The sequence below is a fragment of the Aulonocara stuartgranti genome (genome assembly GCF_965226115.1).
Source record: "Aulonocara stuartgranti genome assembly, chromosome: 8".
Taxonomy (NCBI): domain Eukaryota; kingdom Metazoa; phylum Chordata; class Actinopteri; order Cichliformes; family Cichlidae; genus Aulonocara; species Aulonocara stuartgranti.
Genome location: NC_138959.1, coordinates 17576292 through 17600846, shown reverse-complemented (window position 1 = coordinate 17600846; position 24555 = coordinate 17576292). Strand labels below are relative to the sequence as shown.

Here is a 24555-nt window from a genome sequence, read left to right as displayed (position 1 = left end):
GTGAAAACTGCTGCTGATTTACAACACCTGGGTGGACGTTTTTCATCTAAACCGAGACAGCACGGTAAACATAATGTTTATTTTTTTAATTATTATTTTTTTTTACAAAACATCTTGCTATATGTAGAATAAAGCGGGGGGAACTGACATGGCATTAAGTTTTTAGGGTGTTTTCTGTGTTAAATACCAACCACTACTCTAAAGTAGGCAAACTAACGAGTCTTATTTATGTACATTAGCTTATTTCTATAACTCACACCTTGTTATACGTATGACGTTAACGATATATGACTGTTAATGAGAAACGTTACCCTTATATAGCCTTAAAACGAGCAGGTTTTCACGTCTGCCTTAAAATATTCATGTATTTTTCCTACGCTTAATATTATTTTTAGTTAAGTAAACGGACAAAACGTCCAATACGTCAAGTGTATGCTTGCACTGAAAATGAAATCACTGTTTTCCCCTCACTGCCAGGCCTGTTTCACAGGTCCAACAACATGCTATTTTAGCCTCGCCGCCGCTCTCCCACACAGCAGCGAGGCTAGCTTTAGCTTCAACGCCTTGACGAACGGCCGTCTCGCTCGCGCCGCCTGTCAAAAAAACCGACACCGCCTGAAGTTTCTGGGCTTCGCCAAACGGTACGATTTATTACACGGCCGCCGCATTCTCACAATACTTCGAGGTGAAACGCGTATTCCCCGCAAAACAAGCATCTTTTTTTAACGTAGCGCCGTCCTCCCCCTCCCTGACTCTCCCGTCTCTCCCTCTCTACATCCCTGCAAGTAGCGGATCACAGCATCTTCTCTTCTCTCCTTTGGCGTGTCCTCCTCCCCTCACCGCCGGGTATACAGGTGCAAAACACACACACACACACGCACACTGATATCCGCGGATATGGGTGCGCTATAACCAGCTGCCGTATCCCCCTCCTCGCTCCTGATGACAGTTCACGCAGGGTAAAGGCCCCTTCTATTACACTCCCTTCGGTTTTCTTGCCGTAAATCGATATTTTCTCTCCCCTCTTCCTTCCTTCGCCTCACTCGCATCAGCATCCGGGTCTCACTCCCTCTCCATCCTCTCTCCTCTCGTCTCCTCTCCTCCCCCGCCCTCCTCCTCCCGATCATCTTCCTCAAAATACGCCTATCTCTGCATTCACATCAGCACAGGCCACGCAGTGGGCTCCCGGGAGTTGCAGCGGACACCTCCTTCACTGTTTTTGTCATCGACATTTATCATTATCATTATTATTCTTTTTATTCATACATGGACGCAGGGAGCGGATACAGACGCAATTCGTTAGGGGATATCTAGAGAGTCCTGTTTTATTTGATCATTTATTCCTATGAGCTGTCAAATTTGAAGTGCACAACTTAGTGTAGCGTCGATAATTTAATCAAAACATACTAACATTTAACAATCATTCTGTGTCTGTTTCGTTGCACTGATTTTTTTTTAAAGAAAGATAGAAAATAGACAGTAACCATTATAAAACAAACCATGTCAATATATGACTACTTTTAGTTAGTGACTACAAAGGCATGTTTAAAATATTTTAATCAACACTGGAAAAAAAAATCATAGTAACTGCATGTCAAACAGAATGAATTTAGTAGTCACGTAGATCAGTGGTATGAAACATAAGGCTCAGGGGCCAGAATCAGCCTGGGAGAGACTCCAGTAAGATTCACTGGAAACGTTTGAAAAATGTAAAGGGCCCAGATTTTGGACGTTTAACTGCATTATAACACGTTTTACTGCTTTTCCTAATGTTAAACACCTCTCACATGAACATACTACACCAAAGCAATTACATAGTAGATGAATATTTCAGTGACAGTAAAGTGTTTTTTCTATCTACTATTGAGCTTTCTGTTTCTACAGAAGAAAAACAGAAATGGTACAGAAATTATCTTACAAATAAAATGTACACAATTTTTAAAATTTACACAAAGATTTTACTGAATTTTTTTCTTTACTGAAAGAAAAATGTATTTCTTACAATTTAAGCCCAACGACTCACATTTATTTATGACATATGGCACCCATTACAAGCTTTTATTCTACCAAGCAATACCTATTTTACCACAATCCACTGATGTTACTTTTTAACCGATAACACAAAGATAACGTTGAAGTACGTTTAAGTCATCTAAACTTTAGACAGTAGAATAAAAATACTATAGATCAAAAAAAAAAACTTACTTTTTTACATCCGAATCAATTTTGACCTGGAAAATTTCTGCAGGAGAAATCTAACTGCATTTTTTCTACCGGCAGAGAAAGAGTCCTAATGAGCATGTGCAGTGTAGCTTGTTTCTGTTTTGAGAAATTCAGTGTGCCACAAGTGTGCTACAATTGCCACTGATGTTAATTAATATCATATTATAATATAAATCATATTCTTCTTATTAGTAGTAGTAGTAGCATTCAAAAAGAATGTTCATTTGTGCACAGAGGAGTTATTTTTATAATCTTGAGCAAAAAAAAAATATAATAATGCGTAATAGATTATCAGTTTGCAAGACATTTTTACACGTTGCTGTTTAACCATATTGGGGTTATTCCATCTCTATTCCAGTGTGTTCGAAATAAAGCGTCCATCTGACCACCTCAGATCTGCATGAAACAATTCCAAGGGAAACCTACTGTTCTTAATGGAACTTATTATTTTATTATTATCAGAAAGGTTTATTTCCAATATTTTCTGTTAAAAAAAAGGAATTATGGTCTTTTAACTTTTTTCTAGCATTTTTTAAAAAAACTATCTACAAAACTGATAAAACTCTTTGAGCCGGATCTTCTTTGTATTTTAAGAATAATAAAATGTTAAATATCTGGGTCTAAGGCTCTATGTACATGGGCCGTCAGGAGTGTAACTCAAGCTAACATTGAAAGATGGATCCCTGAATCCTTCAAATAATTGGATGTCCAATCTCTGACAGCATTTAAAGGCCTGCAGGAACCACAGTTTTGCAGGTAGAGGACTGATATTTTATTTACAGCTTCTCTGCACTAGGCACATAATATTCTACAAAACTGTCAAAATCAGATGATTGGTTTAGAGATATTAAAGCTCGAATATAATACACACACACACACACACACACGTCTGGTTTGCTATCCTCGTGGGGACATCCCATTGACATAATGCCCAAGTCAACTAAATGAAACTTTCTTTTATACCTAACCATAACCCAACTGTAACCCTGACACTAAAACCACATTTTGAGTGACATGGATTTTGGTCCCCAGGAGGGCTGTTGGTCCCTTCCAGTATAGTAAATTTCAGATTTTAGTCACACACATTTTCATCCAACTTCAGTGGGAGATACCTCAGGTATTACACCATGTACCAAATCCAAATGAATCTTTCTTGAAGGAGCACATTTTTGTTAATATTATATCCAAAATTTGTGGTAGTCTTCTCATTTTTTCAATATAAAGTTTTGAAATACTCATGTAGAGCCCCTCACATATGATGCCTGTAAAACATGTAAAAACAAAACTATATGTACCTTCATATATGACTTATAGGAATCTCAAATTTTGCACAATTACAATTAAGAAGTTTATTTATTTTTTTTTTTTTCAGACAAATCAAACAGAGTTAAGTGGGAGACGTTTGATGAACTATGATCCAGTGTTCACACTAACTTTAGTATCTGCCTTATTCTTTGTTAGAAAGCTTTAGGTTAAAATAAATGCACAAGCAATGTGCTCCCTCAGAATTTCACTTTAGGACAGTATTTGTTGAATGTACATGTTACTTTTAAATAGATAAGGCTGTATCTTTCTTGATTATTTTTTAAGTTTTAAGCATTGCTGCTGCTGATGTATAGACTGTTGTCACTAAGGACATAACAAAATAGGATGAACACAATAGTAAAGTAATCATCATAATTTCTTTGGCACACTGGCATGACTTATTGGGACACTTGGATCAATTAGAACTGGGCTTAATGTAATCACTGCCTTTTTTCATTGTGCCATTGCAAATTTGTATTTGTCTATATCAGATTTAGTGTTTTTTCTCTTCACCTTTATAGTCGGTTTTCAAATAATATAAAAATACTCTACTCAGATTCAACAGTGCTGATCATGGGAAATTTCCACTTCATTGACAACCACATTAAAAAATATTTTACAAAGAGCAGAACCGTTTAAAGAAGGCTGAACGACAAATGCCCTCGTCTGCAAATTTGGAGGGAAGCAGAGAAGCATTGGGTGCTGATTTGACTGAATCACTCAAAGATGACAGCTTTATTTTAAATAAATAAATAAAGTAGGACGTTTGAATATATCATCCGTAAAGTGCCTTGAAAAATCTCTAAAATCTCAGATTGAAATGTTGTGTGTGGGTGGATAATTCCCCAAAGCCCATCTTCATCTGCGTCTAGCTGGTTGATTTTCACGCAGCCACAAGGATTTGTCTCTGAACCACGGTGCAGAAATGGGACAGAAAGAGGATACTCATCCTGCTTCTGATAAAAAAAACATAATGAATATATGTAGGCTTACACGATAGCCCTGCAGGAGAAACTGAATGAAGTCTGCCAAGCCTGACATACTCTACACTGAATGCAGATACATTGTAAAAATCAGTCTTTTGTGGGATTTGAAGATGCAAACCTGGGGGGAAGAAAACGTAGGACAAGACATATCAGTCTGTGAATGATGTTTGCTTTTTGCATAAACCTGCAAAAATACTCTGTGCTAATTCTCTCTCTAGAACCCCCATTAAACGTCTTTTCCAGGGTCTTTCTCCACTCTGAGCTTAGTACATTTCAGCGATCCCCACACACAGACTACAGATGTAACATTACACTGCTCTATGTAGGTACTAAAGTGGGATTAAGCAGAGATTAACAAGCTCTTCTTAATTCTATTAAGTCGAACATACAGGTCCACCAGTGGAGAGCCTCCAACATATAATAATGTAAGAACACAGAAAGTGTGCTGCCATAAAGAAAGACAATATAATGTATGTTGAAAAAGGTTTATTGTAAGGTATCATACAAACTTGTTATCGACAGTAAGCTAATTAGTCTTAGAGTATAACAATTACAACAATTATAACAGAATAAGTAGAAGTATGGAGGTAAATTCATAAGCAACACCCCCCTCTTCAGTTTTCAGATGGTTTCTTCCAGCGTATTAAGAAGATGGGAAAGTGAAGAACCTGAGGTAAAGCTGTGATTGAAAAATATACACAAGTACACACATATGTCATTCAAAATATTCAGATAAACAGTTTTCCATCAAAGGTATATTCACACAACAGTACACATGCTACAGTTTCTACTGAATTATTTAAATTGTATTATTTTGTTTCATTTTCTTTTCTGCATTCGTTTTTGAACACAGTTTTATTTTGGCCTGATTATTCCCGACTTTTCCCGACTTTTGTGATTATGTCACAATCTTCAGCTTTTGCCGACTTAGAAGAAGAAAAAGAAAAATCTGTGTAAAAGAGTTTGTAGCAATTTCTGTGAACTTACTTTTTTTTAAATTTAAATGGATCTCACTGTGCATCATGACCCCTCAGACAGGGTTTTTACACAGGCCTGGAAGGCATCCATCAGATCTTTACAGGTCTCCATCCCCTTGTCTCTGACACTGAAACACAGTGTGAGATTTAAAAAAACACACTCATCAGTCTCTTCTCTTTAGGACCTTAATTTGAACTTGTGCTAAGACATGTAAAGCAAATGAACCCATCTGAAGCTAAATAGGAATATTTCTAAATATAGTCCACATCAAAGGGATTATTCAAGTTGAGTCTGATAATAATATATTTCAACTCAGCCTCCACCGTGGCTTTTATCGGCCTTTGGTGGAGTACGAGAAGATGAGTGAGTAATCTGGAGAGCAGCTGTACTGACAGTAATCACTGCTGCACGTGGACACGGACTAAATATCTTCTTGCATGCACGTAACATGAACCAGCCAGCTGGAATGTACTGGTCCTCTTCAATAGGGTTTACAAGTGGAAGTCTATTTTAAACCTCATATATATTTATGCTTCTCAAGACATTACAGTATGGGTCCCATTTGGATGTTGTTATGTTTAAAAACTAGTATGAACTCTAAGTGCAGTCTGTAGATTTCCCCACAGACACTTAAACTGGTTGACATGTTAATGTGGGCGCTGGCTATTGTGCATAAAAAGACAGGAAAGTGGCCAGATTATTAACCCAAATCCAAACACGGTTCATAAATCTCACTCGAGAGCACATTATACAAGGATATTTTATTCATGCACTGTCACACCGATTGGAAACAGCAATCAAGATCACTGATTCATTTTACGACTTTGAATGCAAGCACGGATTCAAAAAGAACTTTTATTCCTGTCAGAACTCACCATTTGTCAGAGTCCTCTTTGATTACCTGGCATGGTGCTGGCACAGCGTCGGCAAAGTCTGGCATTTTGACAGGAGAGAGAGTGGAGTTTGTGGAGGTGTGCTGCTGCAGGAGCTGCAGTCAAATATGGTAACGCTTTAAAAGGGATGGAGGGACACAGGAGGGAGGGAGGTAAGGGAGGAGGGGAGGAGGCATGACAGTGACGGTGTATGAGAAGCTTAAGAAAGGAAAAAGTCAGGAAGTTAGGAGAACGTTATTTAGGAAGCGACTTTAATTTTGTTCCTTTTTTTTAGTGTGTTCAACTGAGTTCTGTGCCACTCTTACTCCTTTCATTTCCCAGTTTATTTACATCACTGTATATTAAGTACCTAATTCTTTAAATTCCCTTATCCCATTCTTTTGTTTGGCTGTCCTGCTAATGAATATGCAGATAACTGACCTTTTAAATCAACCACTGAGCATTACAAAGGTTCCCTAATGCATCCAAAATACTCACTACAGGGGGGGTTAGCTTAAAAGATACCGGGGTTCCTCACTTTGTTTTAAAATGTTTTGTTGGCTTAAGGGGGCTGAGCTGAGAGTTTAACCAAAACAAGGTGGCTTTTAAAGGCAGTTAGTGTTAGTGTTTTTAATGCTACCCAAAGTAAAAAAAAACAAAACAGTTTTTTCTTTTAACTCATCTTGACAACATTTTTCACACGCACACATAATTTAAGAAATCTGACATCATACGCACTCAGCTGTTTCTTCGACAAACTATAACCCACAATGGCAACATATGGGAATTTTGAAAGTTATTTAGTAGTCATAGTCATAATGTAGGATTTTACAGACTCTCATCATAATAATTATTAAAACTAAGGAAAAATACAGGGAATAATAGGAATAGTTCCCCAGAGCAGCTTCTTAACCAAAATTATGCATTTGATTGATAGAAATCAGATATAGATATAAATCTTATTGGCCCACACAGTCCAAGAATAACTGATTATGATGCCTTTTCCCCCACTTCCCGCTGATTTCCCCCCAAAAATCAGCATCCCATCATTTGGTGTTACAGTTAATTTCACAGTGTCACAGGATACAGCTTTCAACATAACAGAATAGGTACCAGCATGATGTGTCCTCTTTGCATGCTACAGATAAAAGAGGGCATGACAAAACATTGGTGATATTTGCCACCTGTGCTTTTAAGCGGTATTTACAGTATGTGGTTATATTTAACTTGGCCACTAGAGGGCAACAAACATCCATATTCACACAATAATGTGAATAATAACCTGCACAAATAGGCCTCCAGAGCGTGTGCATCATGGGCACACAAAGGGGTCCACATCTACATTCGGCAGTGATTCATTTAAAAGCCCGTTCACCTTTTGTGTAACTTCGCTAATACCTCATCTTGGTTGCATCTCGGTGGATGTGGGCAGCGTTTGGAGACAATGGCAAGTTATTATGATAATCAAGCCAATTAAAGTATCTCACGAAGCCGTGCTCAAGAGCGTGAACCTGTGTCTCAGCGCCACTGAACCCTCCTACTTTATAATGACTGTAGAATCCAGTGTGCCATCTGCTGGTGTAAAAGAATATGTGCATTGTGGGGTCTGGCAGACAGGTTCTCCAAATAATAAGATTAGCAAGAAAAAAAGAAAGATCTAAACAGATCTTGGCATGATAAAGATTATGGAAGGAAGACGGTACTTAGAGTTTAAATGATTAGAGACAAACTGCAGCTTAATTAAATTATTTCATGAAGCATCTCTTTGGAAGCAGGAAATGCCTCTGTACCTCAAAGTAGCTGGACATTTTGGATGCGAATGCGAATGTGTAAAGTAACTGATGGAGGCCCGTAAATCTGATAATTACAGGGATTTTTTTGTTGCACTCGAACGCGTCTAAGCAAATCGCAGCATTCGCGGCGAGCAGGTGACTATTTTGTGTAAATTGATACGTAAAGGTTCAGAAAGGTAACAAAAAAATCTAGAATTTGAGCAGGGCTAGTTGGCAAACTGAAAAGCGTGAATGGAGGTCACCGCAGACAGTGAGTGAGTCTCGGCGGAGACACAGAAAGGGGGAGAGGGAGGACGGACAAGCGGCCAGCCGCCTTCAAAAATGGCGTCTCCGGAGGAAAATGAGTAAAAAATATTAAAACGCGGCCTGCTTTCTTTACACTTCCTCGTTTGGGCTTTAAGGTTTTTCGTGCTCTGGTGGATTTTTTTCTCTCGTGAGCAACCTCGTCGTCGCTTTTACTTGTATGTACCAAAAGAGAAATATGGGGAGCGAGCATTTGGGGAAATAAAAGCAGCCCCGTTTTATTTTGATGCGTCGTTACTGACAGCTAGCATCTGCTGCTAGCTCAACAGCTCTGCTCCGAAAGGGGGGTGGGAACGATTTTGCATGCAAGGGAGGAAAAAAAGGGGGAAGAGGTTTTCAAATTGTGGATTTCTTTGCTCGTCTACTGGGGCTGATTGCTACCAACGTGGCTTGTCGATTGCAATCTTTTCTCGTGCTAGCAGCCTAGCCAAAACTAGCCGAAAGAAAAGGGGAGGAGAGACGGTGGAAAAAGGACGCATTCAAGTCAAATGTTTATCAGCATTTCGCCCATCGCCGGCCAAATCCGCGGCATCTTCATCATGACCGTGACTGGTTTCAGACTAAATCTGCATTTGTGGAAATGATAAATGTGAAAGGCGTAGGAATAGGAGAAAGACTGGCTTTTTTGGAGGTGGTTGGATTATAACCCCGTAGACCCCCCTCTTTTTTTCATCCAGCTTTCTCCTCCTCCCCTCCATTTCTCTTTCAATATGCTGTTTTCCACTCCTGAGGACTTGCTTATGAAACCGGGGAAAATAGTCTGAAAACGAGAACGTGAGAGACTGGATTTTTTTTTCCGTAACCTGCCCTGCGACGTTCTCGTTGCTTTCATCCTCATCGCACACACTGTACACCACATAAATGGATAGAAATTACCCGGGAACAGGATTCGGTGATTTGGGCGCAGGAGCAGGATGGAGTTACGAGAGAACGGCAAAAGCAAGGTATGCATTGGATTCAGACAATGTGCATGCATTAGTGCTACTTTGCACGGTGTGACCCATGTAAACAAATTGTCGCCATTCACGTATAGACCCATGCCTTGCTATTATGTGTAATGCATTGTCATCCAAACAGTTGCATAGTAATAATATTATAAACAGGAATGGATGAGTGTGTGTCGTGGGGGTGGGCGGGGTGGAGAAAGGAAAGGTAGGGGAAATGAACTGAATGTGATTGACAGACGTGGGTTTTTTAGGTAGACCTGGCAGGGTGGAGGAGGTAGTGGTGGTGGTGGTGGTGATGGTGGTGGGGGGGAGGAGGAGGATGTCTGGAGTATCCATAGGAATTATTGTTCCCTGTATGCAGGCCTGGACACAAACCCCCGATAGATGGATAGAAATTCATTGGATTGATAGGATCTGGGAAAGAGTGCAGACGCAGCAAAGCCATTCCAGCAGCACCCCCGAACAGACATCAACAAGATGAACTGATGCATATTAACGAGAGGATGCATTTAATTAAAGATTTCTTAAATAACCACATCTTAAAGAGGCGAAAAAATGGGGAAGGAAATTATTCACACAAGGCTAACGCAACAATCATAATTGAGGTTTTGGCTGTCTTTTTCGCCAAGCATGATCCAAATTGTGGGGTTTTTTGTTTTGTTTTTTTAAATTTTGGATGATTTGGGTTCATTTGCATAATAAATTGCCCCACATTCACTCTTGTGTCAAACATGCAGCTTGTCGTTTGCCTGAATAGTAAATTTCAATAAAATTAGGCCAAGGGTGAATGCATTTGGTGGTAGTAAAAATCGGCTGGACCCTGTAAGAATGCCTGTCTTTTTTTAGCTTTGATTAGCCCTGAGAGCTAGCGCTCTGTTGCAGGGATGTGTATCGAGGCCTGTGCATGCAAACGTCATTGCCTCATGTATAGATGCACATGTGTGATATTTAAACCCAGATGTAGCAGCCGGATCACACTCGAAAGCCTTCGCGGTCCCTCGGGGAATAATATTTGATGAAACAAACCTAGCTAGTTGCTGATGTTTGCATGCAGCTTAGCATGCATTTGCGTCGGCTTGCACCATCCAGCTGTTAGCTCCATCATCATAATCAGTGCTTACAAGCATATTAATCAGTTGTCTTTGGTGCTCAGTAAGGAAACTGTATTTTTCACTCGGCGCACTTCCACGCGTTGATTACACATGCTTTATGTAAATGCAAGGCTGGCCTTGCAGTTTGGGCCTAGTATCTGCATTTCTACCATAGCTGCTGTGCTCTGCTAGGCGGTGCTAACAGCAGCACAAAATGTTAGCATGTCATCTGGTTAGCCAGGCAGCCACGCATTTCATCTCTCTTTTGTAAAGCACAGTACTGCCAGTGGAAGCTTTTAAGATTTAAGCAGGGAGTTGATTTAGATTGGGGAAATTACAAATTATGCAATGAGTGTGTCTTCTGATTTCATTATAATAATTGCAAATTAGCTGTTCTTTTATTTTTGCATAGCATGTATACAGCTGGTTTTAAACATTTGCATATGGTTTAATACATTTGGATGTAATGAACAATTCTGTAATCCAATGCTTATCAGAGATTTGCTTTACACCTGTAGATCACGTCCAAGAAGCGTGAAGATATTAAGGGTATGCCCCTAATGAGTAGGGCTGGATGTAACATCATTCATTAAATGAGCGACCTGCATATTAGATGTGTGTTTTTAAAAGGTAGACCCCAGATCAGGAAGTGTTTCCTCATGGGTCACGTTGTGAGAACAGATTATGTTTTCATAAATTCTCATATGAGTGAAATTACTGACAGTTCACAACCCCTCCTCACCCGTCCTCTCTACTCCCATGTCTTCCCAGTCTTGTATATGGGAGTTCCAGATCATCCCACCCAGAGTCTGAGCTCCTTCACCGGCAAGCTTACGCCACCCCTCACCCTCTGCAGGGCTATGCCACCAATCACCACCCAGGGAGCTCTGGCCAAGGCGGAGCTTGGGGAGCAGCTGGACGGAGTTTGGGTAAGATAAATGTCATACCTTCCATGTCACCACCATAAGGGGCCCTGGCAATGAATTATTGTGTCTGTCCATACAGGCCCTGGCAGATTATTGTCATTGAAAAATGTGCACATTATCGCTTGGATGAGTCAAACCCTTGGATGTTGAAGCTTGTGCTCATTCTCATACGTTTTTTTTTTTTTTTTTTCCAATGGCTTATGAGTTGTGTATTTTTTTTAGATACAGCTGGAACTTCTACAGTTCCCTTTTATATTCTTTGCTTTACATCAGGTTTGCCAAATAAACCTCTTGAGAAGTTAAACCTAATTTTCTTACTTTACGTACATCTGAGCAACTGGCTTTTTTTTTTTTTTTTTTTTGTTAAATTGATTGATTGGTTGATTGATCATTTTTATTAATTAATTAATAAAAATGATCAATCTTGATCTTAATCAGTGAATAAATGTTTCATTGTTCTGTCTTTCTTTTCTAAAGGTTTGTCTGGGCTGTTTGATACTGGCCTCCACCACGCCAGCCCCTCTGCTCCCGATGCCTCTGTCATGAATCTGATCTCAGCCCTGGAGTCCCGGGGTCCCCAGCCTCCGCCCTCTGCCTCCTCCCTACTATCCCAGTTCCGCACGCCATCCTGGCAAACAGGTGGGGCTATGTTAGATCTTCCCTGATGTGCTGACATTCAAACAGGCCCCGCAGTCAATATGACATTTAAAAAAACGCCCAATGTTTGCCCATCATTATTATTCTGAGTGTGTGACTATGTGTGTTTTATCAAATATTTATTGTACTTGTCTATAGTTTTCCCTTTGACTTGATTAATTTTAAATCCTCTTTTTTGTTTTACTAATTAATTTATGTCAGATTTTGAAATGATAGCTTGAAGGTTACTGAGTAATTTTGCAATGTCTTCCTCTTCTTAACAGCGATGCACACGCCTGCTCCTCCTGAACTATTCATCTCGGGAGCCCTTCCTGGCTCTGGCTCTTTTCCCTCCTCCTCAGCTCTATCAGCCTATCAGCATCCGGCTTCCTTCTCCAGCCGTTCATTCCCTGGTGCCTCCCTTTCCCTCCAGGACACACCCACTTTCAGTCCAACATCCAATGGTCTGCTCTCCCCACATGACCCCCTAATACACATAAAAGCCCCATCTCAGTCAAGTCTGGGATTTGATAGACTCCTGTCCTCACAGGGTGCTGCTGCAGCTGCTTACAGGGGCAGTCAGGATCCCACAGGTGCCACATCAGCCCAAGCGTCCTCTGCCAGGCACCTGCAGTCACACCAGTTCAACTTGCTGTCGTCACAGCTACAGGATCAGTCCTCCCAGCTGTATAATCCGTCAGTCTTTCCCTCAGCCCAGCCCCAGCCTCAGTCTCAGTCCCAGTCTAACTCTGCTCAGGAGAGGGCCGTGCCTCGGCAGGACAGCGTTATCAAACACTACCAGCGCCCCACGCCAGCTCAGTCGCAGCTCTCGTCCTCTGCTGCCCACTCTCTTCAGCACTACCTCGGCTGTTCAGGGCCTGGGTACCAGCAGATCGCCACCCATCACAGGCATGCCGGACTTTCTTGCAGTCCGTTGGGAGACCAGAGCCCCTCATCTGACCACAAGCCCACCTCCCGCACTGAGCAGTATCGGTCAATTAATCAGCCTCCCTATTCCTCCTCTTCCTCCTCCTCCTCTTCCTCCTCAGCTGGGAAAGGTACCAAAAGCAGCTCAAGCAGTGGCTATTCTTCTGGCAGTTCTGCATCATCTTCCAGAACTCCTCACACTCCCCCTTCGGCTTCATCCACCTCCTCTTCCTCCTCTTCCTCTTCTGCCACCTCTGGGGCTCATCCTTCCAACTCGATTCCCACCTCCACTTCCAGTGCAGCCCCTTCCAGGCAACAGCCACCCCCTCAGCCAGCTCCGCCTCCTCCAGCCCCTCAGCAGCAGCCTCCTGCCACCTCTACATCAGCTCCCCAATCTCTTCCAAAATCCTGCCTCTCAGGCTATGGCTCTCCTGTCCCCCCAGTGAAGACCCCCACATCTGCTCTAACTGGTCAGACCCCACCGCAGCAACAAACACAGTCATATTCCCCTAATCAACCCCCCACATCTCACCTGGCTCAGTCCTACGGAGGCTTTAGTTCACCACAAGCTCAAGACTTGAGCTCAGGTACTGGAGGGAAAGGCTATGGAAGTCTGGGAGGACGAAGCCAGTCTTATTCCACTGATCTATATGGAACTGACTCTGCTTATGGATCACTTCCATCCTCTCTGGGTGGAGCTGGAAGCCCATCGCTGGGCTATGGAGCCCCAGGCCACTCACCTGCCCTTCTAAGGTCAAGTGGTTCGTCAGGCAGTGGAGCATCTGGGGGAGGAAGCAGCAGTGGCACAGGAAGTGGAAACTCTGGGTCAGGGGGAGGAGCAGGAAATGGTCTCACCAATGAGAGAGGTGGAGGAGGTAGTGGAGGTGCGTCTTACCATATCCCAGACTCCAGCCCCTCTCCATCAGGCAACTCTGGCATCATCCGTCCAGGGTTGCACTCACCAGTACCCAACTGCCCTACTCAATCTCCAGGAGGACCAGGCTCAAATAAATACATTTCCTCAGTTCTCTCCCCGACTTTCTTAGCCTCCCCACAAGGCTTCCCTGACACCAGAGGTCCCAGCTCCCAACCTCAGTCGTATCACTCCACCTCCTCCAAGACGAAGGCGGACACTTCTATGCTAGGCGTGGGTTCTCAGAGATCTCAAGAGGAAGTAGATGACGATGATGAGTTCTTGATCCAACATCTGTTGCAAGCCCAAGCGAGCCCTGCTCCTCAGGCTGCTCATCACCATCCTCAACAACAGCCCCAGCAGACATCTCAACAAACACAGCCTCAGCCCCAGTCAGTGCCCCCAACCACTGATTCAGGCAAAGGGATGAGCTATGACATGAGTAAGACTCCTGAGGAGAGGTACCACCCTCAGAGTGTCATACGTACCCACAGTGCCACAACCACTGCTGGAGTAGGAAATGCAGGTTCTGGAGGGTCCATCTCAGGGCTGGATAGCCAGCTGGAGATGTCACTGAAGAAACAACAGCAGCAACATCAACAACACCACCATCAACAGCAGCAGCAGCAAAGGAACGAGCGCTCCGTGGGAAGCAGCAGGAGCAGCGGTGGGAGAGGCAGCGCTGAACAAGTACACTCCCACCTCCATCACCATGATAACTTAGGCTCCGTAGTCCACTATGGCCGGGGCGACCCATACACTCAGCACTCCCTCGCTCCCCAGCACTCCTCACACACTCAACATGTGTCCTCACACTCGCAGATACCACCACACACCCAAATGGAGCTCCAGAAGAAGCCACAGGAGCGTGCAGAAATCCCTTATCCACGGAAAACACCTGAGATCCAACAGCAGCATTCCCAGTCTCAAGCTGCTGCGTCCCTGATGGACTCTCCCACCGATCAGTCTCGTCAGCCACCACATCTGCTCCAGTCGGTGTTGTCTCACACCACCCGCAACAAGATGGAGCCCCATCCACAGCACCACAAGATGGACTCTCATCGGCAACACCAACAGCATCACAAAATGGACTCCCATCCTCAGCACCAACAGCACCAGAAGATGGACTCCCACCAACATCAGCAGCACCACAAAATTGACTCTCATTCACAGCATCAGCAGCACCATAAAATGGACTCTCTCCCCCAGCAGCAGCAGCACTCTATTAGCCAACAACAAGCTGTAATGGATAATACTGGTGGGAGACTTGGCTCGAGTAAACACCAGCCTCAGTCTCAGTCCCAAGCCACCCAGCTCCAGCTTCAGCTGCAGTCCCAAGCTTTGGAGGTAGCAGCGGCTCACTACAACCACGGGCCCCCGCCACATCAGCACGAGCAGAGCCAGGTCAAACAAAGCTCTGTGGTCTCTTCCCTGGACATGCTGGAGCGCTCCCTCTCCCAAACCTCCAGCACAGACGTCGCAGTTGCAGAAGACAGACGTGGCGGACCGGGCAGCGCAGGAAGGAGCGGAGCAAGTGGCGAGCGCCACCGACAACAGCAGCAAGAGCAGCAGAGGCAGCATGCGCCCCACCATCAGCCTCCCCAAACCCACCACTCGCAGCAGCATTCAGCCTCTGAACTCCACTCCTTCCTTACGGAGCCTGACATCGGCTTATCGACCCCGTCTCACATGCATCACCTTTCCCAGCACCACGCGCAGCAGCAGCAGCATCCGTCCTCGCAACACCAACAAACCCACTCTCACCACCCACATACACAGCCCCACCCTCAGCAGCCTCCTCACCCTCATCATATACCCCCACCTTCTGCTTCGGCCCTCTCGCAGCCTCAGCCTGACCCACAGCAGCCGCTCTCAGCCCAGCTCACCCCTCAGCAGAGCCAGCTGGACCAGCAGCGCTCAGAACAGCACCAGTTTGACACGGTCAGCCCCGTGGAGAAAGCAGACCAGAATCAGCAAAGTAACCGCTTTGTACCCTTAACGTCTATCTGCTTCCCAGACTCCCTGCTTCAGGATGAAGACCGCTCCTTTTTTCCAGGAATGGAGGACATGTTTTGCGCAGAGGACTACAAGTCTAGCTGTGCTGGTGGTGCAGGACCAGGGCAGGAAGAGATGAATGAAAGCCACACCGGGCAAGAAGGAATGGATGCACTGAAAGCGGGACAGAGTGCAGGTGGAGCAGGGGGAAGCAGTGGCCCAAGTTATGACATAATGGGTCATCATGGTGGAGACCAGGGTTATGAACCTTACTGTCATGGCTTGGATGAACCTTCCAACAACACCATGACCCTGGATCTAGACTCCCTTAAAACACATGAGCTGCCTTCAACTGTCAACACTGAGCAGCTAGGTTTGATACAGTCACAGGCCCCAGCGATGGGTATGACCTCCAATACAGCTGGTCCCAACAATTCTGGAGCTAAAATGTCCTCAGGGCCTGGAGGAACTAACGCGGGACCTGGTTCTGGAGGTCTCCAGTCTCCCATTTTTTGCTCATCTCGTCCCAAGAAGCTCCTTAAGTCTAGCTCTTTCCACCTGTTAAAGGAGCGCAGGGACCCCAACACACTGCCTAAGAAAAGTTATGCTCAAGAGTACGAGTTTGAAGACGATGAGGATAAAGCCGATCAGCCAGCTGACATCCGGCTGAATAGCCGGAGACTCCCGGACTTGTTGCCGGATTTGGTGTCCAGCTGCAGAAAAGGAGGAGGAGGAAGTGGCTCTCTCAGCCCTTTAATGGGTGACATTGATTTCTACCACTCCTCTGGCTACTCGACTATGGGTTCACACACACTCCTGCCTCCAGAAGGACCCAAGAAGAGAGGCCGAAAGCCCACTAGGCCCAAAAGAGAGGGTCCTCCAAGGCCAAGAGGGAGACCCCGCATCCGTCCTATGCCTGAGCCGTACACTCCAAGAGGGATGATGGGGGAGATGGGTGGAATGACAGTAGGAGGGGGATTCAGCGTAGAGGGGCGAGGGAGGGGTAGGGGCCGTGGAAGCCGAGGCAGAGGAGGAAGAAGGGAGGATATGTATATAGAAATGAGCGGGAAGGAGCCGGATCAGATGCACCACCATCACCTCCATCAGCAGCAGCAGCCGCCACAGCAGCTCCATCACCAGCCACAGCAGCAGCAACAGCAGCAGCATGAGCCAATTCCACCTCTCAAGGTCAGTGGGATTCTGCCAGGAAAAGGCAGGTTTGACGCTGATAAAAGTACAAAGCAAACACTAGTTTTTTGGGTTTTTTTGTTTGTTTTGTTTTTTTATTGTGGTCTGATGGTGGTCACTGTAAAATCCCATATAAAAGAAGGGGTTCACATATAAGCCCTGACTTTAAATAACGCAGATTTACTGATGTGATAGCAGGGAGTGTTACCTGTGTGTGGATGCTTCTTATTGGAGTCGTGAGCCAGCTGAAGGTTGCTGTTTGTGTTTTGTTTTTTTGTTTTTTTCCCTCTCTGTCTCTGTTTCATTATTAGTCACTGTCCTCCATTTTTTTCCTAGTTATTATAACTGATTATTTCTTAAATTTAAAATTAATTTATCTTAGGTTTCTAGATTTTTGCCAACTACGCCTTTACATTCATGCAAAAATACAATTAATATGAGGTTTATTCTCTTTTTATTTTCAGATCAAGTTACCCATTGGTACTCTGTCCTCCTCTGATGCTTTGCTGAGGACAGATTCTCTGTCTGGCACGGACCCTGCTTTGTCAGACGGCTCAGTTGGCTCTGCTCCCTCACTTGGTTTAAGTCCCGGACCTCCCTGCAGCACTGAAAGCACCAGAAGTCAGGACAAGATCAAACAGAAAAGCCAGATGATGGGTGAAGGAGTGGATGACGAGGGGCTGGAGGAAAGGGTAACAGCTACAGGATTTCATTTTCGCTGTGTGAAGAAGAAAATGTTGAAAATTGCTCAGGCTGAATTTAAATGAAAATAATTTGACTTTGTGGCTCGATAGTTTTTGTATTTGATCTGAATTAGAGGTTCTTGTTTTGTCTTTCTTTTAGGGGGATGAGAAGGACTCTGAGTCCAAGGCTGGTTTTGTTGCTTCATTTCTGGATTTCCTGAAAACGGGAAAGAGACATCCAGGCTTGGACATCTCACCGGGAATGGAACCTGACAATGGTGAAACTTCACCCTGTAAATCAGGAGGACTACGCTCACTGTCTCCTGCACCACCTCCACCACCACCACCGCCCCCATTCGGGGATGGTGAAGGTAATGGAGGTCTGGCTTTGGGCAACTGCCCCAGCCCCAAGCGTTTAGAAGATGAGCTAAAGAGGAATCTGGAGACTTTGCCCTCTTTCTCCTCCGATGAGGAGGACTCAGTGGGAAAGAACCAGGACCTCCAGAAGAGCATCTCCTCAGCAATTTCTGCTTTGTATGACACTCCTCAGCTGACATCAAACATCCAGCCCCCGCTACCGCCTCCCCAGTCTCAAAATCAACCAAGTCAAGGCCCTCTTACACCCGCAATGCAGCCCCCGACGCTTAGCCCACAGCCTGCCATGCACACCCCCCACACCCAGCCCCAATCCAACGAACCAGATGTCCTTCAGCCAGAAGATGTAGACATGAATGAGAATAAGGAGGAAGAAGAGGAGGAGGAGGAAGAGAATGAAGAGGAGAGAAGCACCGGTGGCGATGAAGAGAGTGATATGACGGAGGAACCACAGCTGGAGACCCTGGGTGCACCAAAGCTTGATGGTAAGAGTGGGAGTTGCCTTTTAGAAATTTAGTTTAGAAATTCCTTTAATGTGTTTGTTAAAAGAATTAATGGTATTGAATTTCTTGTCCCTCCTTCCTTCCAGCTCCTCTCCCTGAGATTCCTCCAGAACCCACAACTCCTGAACCTCCCTCTGTTCCTCCATCTCCTGCTTCATCCTCGTCTCCTTCTCACTCTCCCCTCCCTCCTCTCTCGCTCCCCTCACCCCTGCCTCCAGCAGAAGAACAACAAGAGCAGGAGGACTCCCAGCCTCCGAGCCCTGTCGCTCCCACACCTCCTTCCCCCCCACCTGCACCTCCCACACTGGCTACTATCCCACAGCCTGCCACCCCTCCTCCTCCCCCTCCTCCTGCTTCAGCCCCTACTCCAGCTCCAGTCTCCCCTCCTCCTTCTGTAGCTCAGAAGGAGTCTCCCATGCCATCTCCCGAGTCCCCCGCCTCTCCAGAAGAGCCCCCAGCTCCTAAGATCACCTCGCTGCATCTTGCTCAAAAGCAAGAAGATGCTGCCATTGTTGGAGAGAGCGAGGAGGATGAGAGTGAGAGTGGAGGGGAGGGCATCTTTAGAGAAAGGGATGAGTTTGTGGTGCGTGTGGAGGACATTCGAACACTCAAGGTATTTATATGAATCTGTGAATTTTTAAAAAAATTTTATTTATTTTTTTAACCTATATATTAATCTTTATGTGGCTACGAAGGCATCAGTAGAGTTTTAAATACAGTAAAATAACTGATTGTGTGTTTGGATACAGCTGGCCCTGCAGACTGGCCGTGAGCCTCCACCCATCTGGAGGGTGCAGAAAGCCCTGCTGCAGAAGTTCAGCCCAGAGATCAAAGATGGGCAGAGACAGTTCTGTGCCACAAGCAATGTGAGTTCACCCCACGCCCTCGCTAATGTACCTTCAAACAAGTCTGTTTATATGCTCTTTAGTGTTCTAGCCATAATATCATAAAATAATGCAGTGTATGATATACAGGCTTTACGCCTGTCTGTATTGTTATATCATCTTCAAATTTAATGGAACTAAAAATTGTTCTTCCTTTTCTGGCTCAGTATCTTGGATACTTTGGAGATGCTAAGAGGCGCTATCAGCGAATATATGTCAAGTTTCTGGAGAATGTCAACAAAAAGGACTATGTCAGAGTGTGCTCCAGGAGACCGTGGCGCAGAGCCACACCTGCTCTCAGGTAAGAATGTTCTTCATGCTGAAACCAATGCCCATAAAGAATTTGAAACAAACTAGAGTAGATCAATGATGCGACTACCATCCAATCATTTCAGATATTAGGGAAATGCATCTACAGAAGCTGGTTGTTGATGATCGAATCATCACCGTTTTTCTGGACTTTTTAACAATTGAGGACAGGATGAGTAAAAACCCCTCAATGTTATACTGTGTTGTACTAAATAAAATTGATTTCCTCATCCTACAGACGTCAGTCCCTCCCCAGAATGGCGTCCCCTCCTGCCACTCAGGTGCCATCAAGAGTAGTGGAGAAAGAGGAGAGAGTGGCTCCACCAGTCCAGCGTGAACAGAAAGAGAAAACAAGAACGGCGACCACAACAACCACGACGACGACAAAAGAACCACGAGAGAGGAAAGAGCTCTCAGCTGCTGTGACTAAAGCTGAGGAGAAGGAGAAAAACCGGGACACAGAGAAAGAGAGGGAAAAGGAGAAGCGGGTGCAGTCGCAGCAGGAGAAAGCGGAGAAACGTGCAGCGGAGCGAGGTAGGACGAAGGAAGACAGGAAAGTGGTGGAGAGGAAGGAGAAGGAAAAGGCCGAGCGACCACCCAAGTCCAAGCCAGCCAAGGTGAAGGCAGAGCCGCCGCCCAAGAAGAGGAAGAAGTGGCTGAAGGAAGTACCTTCATCATCTGACTCAGACTCATCGGACGAGGCAGCTAGCGAAAATGAAAGTGAGACCCTTCAATTCTTTCACTGTAGATGTGTTTGTTTTGGGGTTTTTCATATTTTAATTAGTGTGATGGTAGAAGACTCCGTTTAAAACTGGTTCTCACTCACAGTGCCAGTGAAAGGTGGAGTGAACAACCGTGCCATGAGGGAGATGTTCAGGAGTTACGTGGAGATGCTGGTGAGCACGGCCCTGGACCCTGACATGATCCAAGCTCTGGAGGACACAGACGGTGAGAACCGCGCACACATCCTTCTCAACATAATTACCAGTTTTATGTTAACTGGAAAATAAAGAAATAATTATCAGATGCAATTATTAAGTGAGAAAATCTCTGCTCTAACTGGGTTAGCCTGTCTGGTAGCTCACTTTTCTCTAGCTTAAATATCTGCATTGAAACAACTGGATGGAGGTATTTTCATAAGCAGAAAGTTTGGGCAGGTTGAGTAAACATCACCGTTTCTGTCAAGTATCAGCTGCCAGGTTTTAGGTCGAAGCCTCCGGCTGGACAAACAGCCCACACGTTATGAGTTTATGAGCAGTCCAGATAAACCAGTTGTGACAGGTTAGGGGGGGAAGCCCTGGGAGTGCATGAAGAACTGCAGCCAGGGAGAGCTGCTTTCAGTTTGCTGCTGGCATTAAAATGATTGACAGCTACATGAATGATGACTAATGAAACGTCTTTTACATTGATTGGCCATCAGATGAGCTCTACCTCCCTCCGATGAGGAAGATTGACAGCATCCTTAGCGAACAGAAGAGGAGGTTGTTGAGGAGAGTCAGCATGAGCTCTCAACACCAGGTAATCTGTGAATGTGCTGCTTATTTTTCTGTCCCTCTGGCTCACATAATAGAAGGTAATAAAAGTATTTTACACTGCTCTGTTTTACCGCCTGTAAAATATGCTGATGTTTGTGTTGGAAGAAACCTATTTACACTTTACACAAAGTCAAAGTGTCTTAAAAGGTATTTCATTTTCTTCTGGATGGATCTTATATCATGTTAGTCACCTCTAGCTTACAATAATGCCATTTCTGCTTCCTGTGCTACTTTTGTTCACCCAAGACTCAGATTGCAGAAGGTTGCCACAACACACCAAAACATTAGTTTGTCATAATAAGAAGATTGGAATGAGGAAAAAACCTGTTTTTGTTTATGGAAATGAGAGGATGCAAATTTAATGACGGATGCCTTAAGGGTGACAAGGTGGTTAAAACTGGTGGATGGATCTCATGCTTGACTTGACATGAAGTTGTTTACTTGTTTGAGCTTAAAAAGCTGTTAAATCTGCATAAATTTTTTTTTAATATTTTTAACCAATTCATATCCAGATTTTTAATTATTATTGTATGGAGGACGTTTGAAAACCACTAGACTAACAGATAACTGACACTATTTTCTTAACTAATATTTTAGTTTAATTTTTATTTCAAAAGTATAGTATTTATTTTTGTATTAGTTGAATACAATGGTTTAGCCAACTGATAACCTTGGTAGACCCTGTAACAGGATGCCTGCAGGTAAATGAAATGATCCTTGAACTCGAGGACACTGGTGTTTTGTGTGTGACTGTTTTGTGGCTGTTCCTCATTGCCCCTCTCTCTACAGGAGGTCCTGCATGCTTACCCCCAGATAATTGTAGACCCCCTGGATTCAGGAGTGGTGAGGGTCCGGCTAAGCGGTGATGCTTACAACCGCAAGACCCTCAACAGAGTCAAGAAGACCCTGCCTAAACCACAGGTGTGCATTATTTTGTGTTTGCTAAGCGCTATGAATAGTTAGAAATCCCAGCGTACAGCAGTACATCTGTGCACAGTTCTGTGAAATTTTGTGTGACTGTAAATTTTGTCAATCACAAAAAAGCCTTGAACCACGGTAGTCACTGAAATCACTACACTGACAGAATTAATCATTACTGTGAAGGGTGGTAGGTGGACACAAACACCTGTTGCAAGTTTCCAAACCCAGAACAGCAACACTTAGTTTTACTTTACTTTTTTTTTTCCATAAATAATCTCACTAAAATTGACTCCAGCAATAATCCGAGTTCTTTTTAATAGGACCTTAAATTGTCAGCCGAGTCTTATCGGATCTACAGTCTCTACCACTCCCTGCATCATTATAAATACCACACCTTCTTACAGTGCAAGAAAGAGGTAAGAAACCATATTGTTTCTGCTCATTTTGAAGCTTCTACTTCCATGTGTTTGGTTTGGTTACAATTGTCTCTCCTTCCATCCCATTCTCCCAGACCAACACCATTGAGCAGGCAGCTGAGGACCCGGGCCAAGAGGAAGTGGTGCAGCAGTGCATGGCCAACCAGAACTGGCTGGACAGCCTCTTCAGCTCCTTCATCGAGCTGCTCACGCTCAGCACCAAAGCCTGATTCAGCCACATAAAGACACAGACAGTGAATTAAAGTAAGAGTATTTGAAAACAAAAAAGGAAAGAGATGGATCCTACTGTACAGCCCCCTCCCCCTCCCCTCTTCAAATCTCTAAGGCCCTTGATGAACACGAGAGGGTCTGTTGACGTGACCTCGGACACTGGCCTGTTTTTTTTTTTTGTTTTGTTTTTTTTTAAAAATTTGTTTGTTTTTGTTTTCTTGTTGTTGATCAATGATTAAAGAAATGTCTTACTTTGTGAGAAGGGGACCCCCACTCGTGGTCACGGGGCACCAAAGGGTCAGGAGGAAACTGATTGTTTTACGGGAAAAAAAAAAAGGGAGAGAGGCAAGGTGGAAGGACAAAGAGGAGGATCGCCAAGTCAACGTGGGAGCCACTGACATCCTGTTAACTGTGTGTCATAAAGACAATAGCTCAAAGAGAAACTATTACCGCTTAGTTTTTACATAAATTATTTTTTGAAAAGACTAACATCAGCTGTTGGCTTTTGAAAAGATTAGAGGAGGGCGAGGATGCTTTTTAAAAACTGCGTGCGCCGCAAGCAGACTCACTCGTCGGCAGACAGAAACCTGAAATGTGTTAATAAACGCTCTCTCTCTATCGCTATCTCTCATTCTGTGCTATGTGAAGGGCAGCACCAGTCAGCTGTGTGATAATATATAAACACATTTTTATTATTTATATGAGGAGGTTTTTAACTTAAGCTCTCACAAGTGCTGGTTTGCTGCCCTTAAATGCTTTTTTTTGTTTTTTGGGTTTTTTTTTTTTTTATTAAGAGTTGTTTTCCACAGGTTCAGTATACAATCATAACCCACATATCCAAGTCGTCTTCCCCTCTATCCAAAAAAGACCAGACATTGAGACAGACATGTATCAAATACAGTGGGTGTAAAATAACAGCAAAAGGAAAAAAAAAAAAAAAAGGACGGGGAAAATAAGGAGACTCTATTTGACTCTTTACATTGTTGTGCTTCAGTTCAATCATCATTCATGCAGGTGCAAAGAAAAAGAAGTAAACTGTCCATCTCCCACGTGGGAAGGAGGAGTATAAACGAGGAATATTTAAACATGAGATAGGCATTTCATTTTTATCATTTTGATGTTTGTGCATACTATGACTTATTTTGAAAACAATCTAATTTTCCATAAAAAAAGGAAAACAAAGATGTGTAAATACTGTACAGTTCTTGATGAAATTCTTTGTCCTTCTGTACATTAACTCTCCTGTATTTGAGAAACAAATAAAAGCTGCAAAGAACAAATGGTTTCATTTTCCTATATATACACACACACGCAGGTGTATATAGTGTGTGTGTCCATCCATTTTAGCAGGGACATCTCAACTTATTGAGACCTTAAGAGGAAGGTCTGTTTGGGTGGCTCTTATGTTTAAAATGAAAGTCCCAGTTTACACAAAAATGTGCTCAACTTCTAGTCCAACTTGGCTGTTTTGACACATTAAAGCAAAAAGGACAGAAGTTTCCCTGTTGCAGTTCACCCAGGTAAACATTTTTCAACCGATGTACTTTCCATAAAGACATCAATTTTCAAAGCAGGGTATTTCCATTTGTCTTAATTGTTTACCTCAGAGGGATTA

At 43.9% G+C, this 24555-nt stretch overlaps 1 protein-coding gene and 1 long non-coding RNA gene across 3 annotated transcripts; one reads left to right on the top strand and one right to left on the bottom strand.

Annotated features, from left to right (window-relative positions):
* Positions 1-7: 7 nt before the first annotated feature.
* prr12a (proline rich 12a) lies at positions 8-24220 on the top strand. Of its 2 annotated transcripts, XM_082543604.1 has the most exons (16): positions 8-64; positions 5133-5187; positions 11270-11427; positions 11902-12063; positions 12345-17083; positions 17548-17775; positions 17927-18626; positions 18731-19257; positions 19394-19510; positions 19696-19829; positions 20076-20557; positions 20666-20785; positions 21258-21355; positions 22162-22293; positions 22614-22709; positions 22805-24220. In XM_082543604.1, exons 4-16 carry the CDS (start codon positions 11967-11969, stop codon positions 22937-22939), a joined length of 7605 nt encoding a protein of 2534 aa, XP_082399730.1. In that variant the 5' UTR covers positions 8-64; positions 5133-5187; positions 11270-11427; positions 11902-11966; the 3' UTR covers positions 22940-24220. The 2 variants fall into 2 exon arrangements, with proteins under 2 accessions (XP_082399730.1, XP_082399729.1); XM_082543603.1 differs by lacking the exons at positions 8-64; positions 5133-5187 and adding an exon at positions 7971-9404.
* On the bottom strand, positions 4984-7660 carry LOC309712647. Its single transcript, XR_014278345.1, has 3 exons — positions 6368-7660; positions 5502-5619; positions 4984-5193 (listed from the first exon to the last, which is right to left on the bottom strand). It is a non-coding gene; the product is annotated as an uncharacterized lncRNA (long non-coding RNA).
* Positions 24221-24555: the final 335 nt, after the last annotated feature.

Coding starts and splice junctions, on each gene's coding strand:
- prr12a (XM_082543603.1), top strand. CDS start 9,322: ATGGATAGAAATTACCCGGGAACAGGATTCGGTGATTTGGGCGCAGGA. Junction 11,428..11,901: donor AGCAGCTGGACGGAGTTTGG/GTAAGATAAATG, acceptor TCTTTTCTAAAG/GTTTGTCTGGGCTGTTTGAT. Junction 22,294..22,613: donor AGACCCTGCCTAAACCACAG/GTGTGCATTATT, acceptor TCTTTTTAATAG/GACCTTAAATTGTCAGCCGA.